Source organism: Pteropus alecto, unplaced genomic scaffold (genome assembly GCF_000325575.1).
Source record: "Pteropus alecto unplaced genomic scaffold, ASM32557v1 scaffold113, whole genome shotgun sequence".
Taxonomy (NCBI): Eukaryota; Metazoa; Chordata; class Mammalia; order Chiroptera; family Pteropodidae; genus Pteropus; species Pteropus alecto.
In genome coordinates this window covers 379,689-386,854 of record NW_006433949.1, presented here as the reverse complement: position 1 = coordinate 386,854, position 7,166 = coordinate 379,689, and the positions used below count along the sequence as shown (strand labels likewise).

The following is a 7,166-nucleotide window of genomic DNA, read 5'->3' as shown; positions in this document are numbered from 1 at the left end:
CCTCACCTCCGCGATGTCATGTTCCTCCCGCCCTCCGGCTCCGCGACGGACCCGCTCCTTGCTCAGGCTCCGCTGGGCCCGGTCACATCGGGATGGCCCGAGGGAGGCCCGCTCGGGACCGGACACGGGGCAGAGCCAGCCGGCCGCGCGCAGACCCCCCTCCAGGCCTGGGGATCGCGGAGACTGCAGCCGCCCCCCAAGCTCGCTTCGCTCCTCCTTCTCGCCCCGCCCCTCGCCGTGGGCGCCATAGTGACGTCACCCCGCGCGACGCCCGCCGCCACTTCCTGCTTCCAGTGGGCCGGGGACCGAGCGGCGGCTGGTAATGGCAGTTCGGTGCCTCGGTGGAGCCGCCGCCTCTCGCACTTTCCAAGACACCCACACGTCCCCCTTTAGATCTTGGCCGCAAGGCGTGCGCTGCGCGCTCAGTGTTGTACGCGCTCCCACGAAGCGATCGCTTCCGTTCCCACGGTGTCAATTTCCATTCGGCGCTGACTGCCAAACCGAATTTCATTCATTTCGTTCCACAAACGGGCCGCTCCACGTAACGAGTTGTATAACCTTGACCGCGTTGCTTAATTTCTCCGAGCCTCAGCTTCCTCCCTTCCTTCATTTATGTAAAATAAAGATAGTAATTGTATTTTCTACATAGGATTAGTGTGAGGATTCAATATGTACAATCTTTAGGTATAGACGGCCTATTACTAAGTGCTTTGTAGCTGTTAGCTGTATTATCAGTATAATTAAACATCTCTTGAGCGTTTTCTATCTGCTAGGCACTGTTTTAGACTAAGGATACAACAGTGAAAAGAAAAGTCAAAAATCCCTGTGTTCTGGGAGGAGCTACAATAATCAAGATAAGTAAAATACTCCCATCTTTCCTTCTTGTCTTTTTCGAATAGCCCTTTATATTATCTTAAACAGGGTAATTCGTGAAGGCTTTACTGAAGATGGCATTTGAGTAAAGATCAGATGCAAGAGCAGTCAGTGGAAATAAGGGAATAGCATTTCAAGCACCGGGAAGAGACAAGTCCAAAGGACCTGAGGCAGGAGGTTGCCTCCCGTATTTGAAGAACAATAAAGAAGTCTGGCTGGAGGGGGAGGTGGTGGTGGTGAAGGGAGAATAGTAGGAGACAACGGTAAGAAAGAGAGGGTCCTATAGGTTTAAATGAACTGAAATGGAGAGCCATTGAAAGATTTTCAGCAGAGAAGGGATATAATCTATTTTTTTTTAAAGTATTACTTTGGGTGCTGTGTGAGGAATGAGATCAAGAGAGCAAAGCCAGTAACAGAGACACTATTTTACAATACTAAAATAACTGTAGTATCCCAGGCTGGAGATGATGGTGGTTCATACCAGAGCAAGAACGTAGAGCTTTTACCTAATGAATGCCCATGACTAAGATTAAAGGGCCACAGATCTAGTGAGTGAATCCGACCCACATCAGGTAGCTCCAAAATCCTCCCTTTTTTTCCTTGCAAAGATCCCCATCGCACCCCTAGAGAAAGAACTCTCACACAGCGTGCTAACTGCTTCAGCGTTTATGTACTCCTTACAAAAATTGTCTTTAATATATGCAAATTTAATTTAGGCAATAGGCATTCAAGAACAAGTTGCTCAACCTGTTTCTTTCAATTCTCTGTGAATCCTGGCCACCTTGATGACTCAAACAACACTCTAATTGATCGTAGGCCTGCAAGCTTGCCCTTTCCCATCCTTTCTCCACTTAATAGCCAGAGTAATCTAAAATACAAATCTAGTCACTCCCTACATTGAATACTTCAAAGGCTTCTCATGGCTTTTAGGATGAAATAAAGAAAAAAAAGCATTTTTCTTTTTATCACCTGGTCTGATCCTTGCTCACTTCTCAAGTCCCTCCCCTCCCCACCACTCACCTACATCTCTCTGACCCAGTCTTGCTGAAGGATTTTGACTTCCCCACCAATTCAGGGCCTTTAAACAATCTGCTGCCACTCACTGGAGGGTTCTTCCTGACCTCTCTTCTCCATGAATTCTAGTTTATGCCTCACATCTCAGACTAGAAGACATCTCCTCTGAGTTAGAAGCCTTCCGCGATTCTCTCAGTCCAGGTTATATGGTTCCCAAGACACCTCTCCTAGCTTAGAAACGGACATACTCCATTATAAGTCACACGCTCCATTATAACTCTAAGACACAGTACCATGTGAGATTTAGGTTCTTGAGCTCCAAAGCTCAACCTGCCTATCTGAGTGTCCATACATAAGTCACTTGACTCTGTGTCTCAGTTTTCTTCTCTGTAAAATGGAGATAAAAAAAAAAAATACTACTTACTCTATAGGGTAAGTTGTAAAGAATAAAAGAGTTAATGTTTGTGAAGTACAGTAAGCTGGAGCCTATTCTGGCAGCTCAAGGCACAAGGTGGGAATCAACCTTAGGAGGCTTTTTCATCACAGGGCATATCTCACACACGTGCGCACACACACATACACACACAGTCAGACTGGCACAATAGAGACACACCAATTCACCTCACATGTACATTTCTGGGATGTGGGAAGAAACCAAAGCACCTGAAAAAAACCCACGCAGACGTGGGAAGAATGTGCGAACTCCACACAGACAGGGGCCTTGACCAGGAATGGATTTTATTTTCTCATCAATGTTAGAGAACGATGATGAAAAAATGACATCATTCATGGACCTGCTGTACTCGGAACAGTGGCTGGCAAAGTAAGCACTTGCTAAATGCTGTTCATCGTATGTCTCTTCCAAAGTAAATTGTAAGTCCTTTAGGCGCAGAGACCGTTGCTTCCCCAGTCTTGTCTATGTTCTGTACACTCTGCTGCAAGAAGAATCTTTCTAGAAGACAAATCTAATCATTTCATTCTCCTGTTCTGTGAGAGAGGTTCAAAGCCTTTAGCACTAAATTAAAATCCGTCTGTTAGCACATCAGGCCTTTGTAGATATGGACTCTGTCTGTTCTGTTTCATTTTTCCCCACTCCCTCCCACAATCTGGAAGTTTTCAAAGACTTCTTGCCGTTTCTTGTATCCCTTGCAAAAGTTAGTTCCTTCTTTCTGGAATACCCTTCAAACCCTTCTCCATCTGGAAAACTAAATGTCAAGCAAGGTTCAGCTCCAACTTAATCATCTCCTTCGCAAAAACATTCTCTGCATATACCCTTTGACCACTTCCTGGAAATAAAATAGAGCCCGCCTGCCCCCGCCCCTCCATGTTCTGGGTCTGTCTGTTCATGCTTCTCTTGGCCCCTAACACAGTTCAAGGTCATTGTTGATTGACTCTTTTGTCTCCCTAGATTATGAGCTTCTCTTAAAGTCATTATCTTCTTCATATATATATATGCCAGAGCCTAGCACAGTAGTGCCTGGCATATAACAACCTTAAGAAATATTCATTTAGAGAGATTTTATTTTAATTTCTTTCTCAGTTACAAAAGCAATAATCCAAAAAAAGAAAAAAAATAATGTCCCCTGCTCCTCAGTGTCTACATCCTCCCTATCCCGACCCAATAAAGCTAAACGATTTGGTCTATATACTTCCACACTTTCTTCTATACCTATACAAACACACACACACATCCCCTACACACACTCACTCACTTACATAACCAATATAGGAACTTTTTCAATTTTTTCAATGGATTCATAATACGTGTATATATTTAAGAGTTTGTTATATGTATATATGTGTGTATGTATGTATGTGTATGTACATATATACAAACGTATAGATAGATATAAATATATATCTTGTGATTTAATGTTTTCTCCTAATGTATAATGGACATCCCTCTAGATCAGCACTGATCGTCCAATACAAATATAATGCGAGCCATACATGTACTTTTTTTTTTAGGTTTAAGAAGTAATTTATTCTATTGTCAGGAAAGGAAGTCTTTGCATGTCTGAACAGCCGCGTTTGCTATAGACTTGTGGTGCTGTGTTTCCCATTCTTCTAGTCTTGGAATACAAGCTTTCACCGAAGTCATCCTGCAGTCATTTGGAGAGCAATCTGACAATACTTAACTAAATGAATTCTACGCACCCCCAGTGACCTAGTAATTCGCCTTCTACATGTATATTTTATTATTTTTTATTTTTTGTCCTTTTTATTTTTTTAAGTTTATTCATTTTATTTAGTTTCAAGTATACAGTATATCGTTAGACATCTATATAGTTTATAAAATGATACCCCCAATTGCTCCCTCCCTCCCCTGACCCTCCACCTAGCCAACGTGTTCATGTTAATTGCATTCCCTATGCCGTGCTCCCCATCCTGATGACCATCCGTCAACTACTAATTTGTACAACTTTAACCCTTCACCCCGTTCTCCCAGCTCCCCAACCCCCCTCCCCCTGTCCATCACCAAATTGTCCACTATATTTGTGAGTCTGTTTTTGATTAGTTTCTTCTTTTTATTCCTTAGATTCTGCATATAAGTGAAATCATATTGTGTTTATCTTTCTCTGTCTGACTTAAATACTTTCTAGGTCCATCAAAACAATATCTTTTTCCATCCCCTTCCTTTTAGTCTGTGTGTGTCTTTTAATCTGAAGTGAGTTTCTTATAGGCAACATGTAGGGGGTCTTGCTTTCCTTTCCATTCATCCACTCTTAGTTGGAGCATTTAATTCTTTTCCATTAGAGGTTTTTATTGATAGGAATGTGGTTGTTACCATCCTTTATTCCTGTTTTTGATACATGTTTTTTTTGTTTTTTAAAGAAGTCCCTCCAACATTTCCTGTAATACTGGCTTGGTGGTGATAAATTCCTTTAGCTTATTTTTGTCTGGGAAGATCTTTATCTGTCCTTCAACTTTAAATGGTAGCTTTGATCGGCTGCCAGTCTTATGGGTGTTCTCTTATAAGTAACTATCTGTTTTTCTCTTGCTGCTTTTAATATTGTTTCTTTGTATTTAAACTTTGGCATTTTAATTATAATGTGTCTTGGTGTGGGCCTCTTTGGATCCCCGATTTTTGGAATTCTCTGAGCTTCCTGGGGTTTTATGTCTATTTCATTCAGCAGGTTAGCGAAGTTTACCATCATTATCTCTTCAAACAGCTGTTCAACATCTTGATTTTCTTCAGTTACGCCAATCAAATGGATATTTGGACCCTTAATAGTGTCCCATATGCTCCTTAAATTATTTTTATAGTCTTGGCATCTTTTTTTCTTGCCATTCTGATTGACTGTCCTTGGCTTTCTTGTCCTTGTGATAGGACATTTGATCCTTTCCTTTATTCGCTCTGTTTATTCCTTTGTTTATTCCAGTTAATATACTTCTCATCTCAGATAATGTGTTCTTCATTTCTGACTGGTTCCCTTTTATAATTTCCATTTCCATTTTTATGTTTTTTTTATCTCTTTGTTGAAGTTCTCACTGAATTTAACCAACAGTTCATTGAGCATCTTTACAACTAGTGTTCTGAACTCTGCATCTGTTAGATTACTTGACTCCATTATATCTGTATCTCTGTTCTGGTCTCTCATATGGTTTCTGCTTCTTTGTCTTCCCATTTTGGCTGCCTTTCCATGTCTGTTTCTACGTACTAAGCAAAGCTCCTAAGTCTCCCAGTCTTATTAGTGTGTATTTGTAAAGTAGATGTCCAATGGCGCAGTCCTGAGAGGGGTTCAGCTGCAGGCCAAACTTAGCCCAAGCCTCTGCCCCTCCAGCTATGCTGTGCTCATACCTGTCTCAAAAGGCCACACCAGAAACCGAGGCCAGCTGCCTCCACCAGTGTGAGTCTCAGCAAGGAGCACCTGACTCGCTGAGGGTGTACCTGGATGTGGCTTGGGTGGGGCCGCGAGTTGGGGGAGGTGCAGTTTCAAGGAATCCTCTGGGCGGAGCAACCTCTGTTATCCAGTGTGATGACACCACGGCTATGGCACACTGGCAAGTAGGAGGGCTCAACAGGGAACAGTGGATACCACCGGCACTTCTGTACAGTGCGAGTCTCGCCTTGGCCCTCAGTCTGACAATGTGTCCCTGTAAGACCCCGATGCCCCCTGCGCACTCAGAGCAAGCAGGTCCGTCACCACAAAAATCTGCTCGCGGATGCGGCCCCTTTAAGAGGCATCTGCCGCTGCAGCAGCCTCCGTCTCACTCAGCCGCTTGAGACCGAGCCCCGCATCCTCATCCTTCCTACCTTCTGCCATTGCAGGGTGCTTTCTTGGATTTCTCCCTAGTTATATGGCTTGTTCATCTAGATCCCAGGGGATTTTTTCCTTGCCGTTCGCTCCTTGTTTCTGTTACAACTTTGATTTGGTCACCAGAGGGATGAACAGAGCCTCTATCATCTACGCCATTTTAGTTTCACTTTTTTTTTTTTTTAGGTGAGGCAACCCTTGGTTGACCTCACAGATTGCAAGGACCTTGTCAGCTTACCATCTCCTATTTTTTACGCCTACAGCACCTGGTCTTCCTAGGTGGTCTCCCATCCAAGTACTAACCAGGCCCGACCCTGCTTAACTTCCGAGATCAGGCTTGTTCAGGGTGGCATGGCCATAGATTGATCCCTCTACTTTTAAATTTTCTAGTATTCACATTTTAAAAAGTAGAAAGACACTGGCAAAATTCATTTGAATATGTTATTTAATACAATATATTTATCCAATTATTTAATCAAAATATTATTATTCAACATATAACCAATAAGTGTAAACAATTATTGAGATGATTTACATTATTTTTTATAGTTTTTGTTATATACAGGAGTTCTTTTTTATTATCATTGTGCCTTCAAAGTCCAGTGTCAGTGTAAACTGGCTACATTTCCAGTGCTCACTAGCCCCATTTGGCTAATAGCTACTGTGCTAGACAGCACCCTTAGACATAAGTTATTTTTTTCATAGCTGCATAATATTCCATAGTATCTATGTACATTGTTTAGTCAATTACTGTGTTGATAGACATTCAAATTATTTCAAGGGCTTTGTTTGTTGTTGTTGTTTTGCATTAAAAATAGTGCCTCCATGAACTTCTTCATGAGAAAATTCTTGAATGAGTGAATCATTATGTAACATTAACATTTAAGAAAGTATTATCAATATTGTCAATATCATCCCCATTTTATAAATAAGAGAACATGTACAGAGGCTTATCATAACATCAGACAGCAAGTGACCTCCAGGTTACAAGAACAGTACCCTTTCTGAAGCACAACTACC

General features: G+C 42.1%; 1 protein-coding gene and 1 pseudogene across 1 annotated transcript in view; both read right to left on the bottom strand.

Annotated features, from left to right (window-relative positions):
• The window catches only part of PTPN11 (protein tyrosine phosphatase, non-receptor type 11), a 73,871-nt gene extending 73,647 nt beyond the window's left edge, over window positions 1–224 (bottom strand). Inside the window, 1 exon segment of the mRNA XM_025044477.1 lies at window positions 7–224. Within this exon segment, the coding sequence (XP_024900245.1) occupies window positions 7–20 (14 nt within the window). The 5' untranslated portion in view covers window positions 21–224.
• Window positions 225–6,400: 6,176 nt separating this feature from the next.
• Window positions 6,401–6,509, bottom strand: LOC112477239 (annotated as a pseudogene).
• Between the last annotated feature and the right edge of the window lie 657 nt (window positions 6,510–7,166).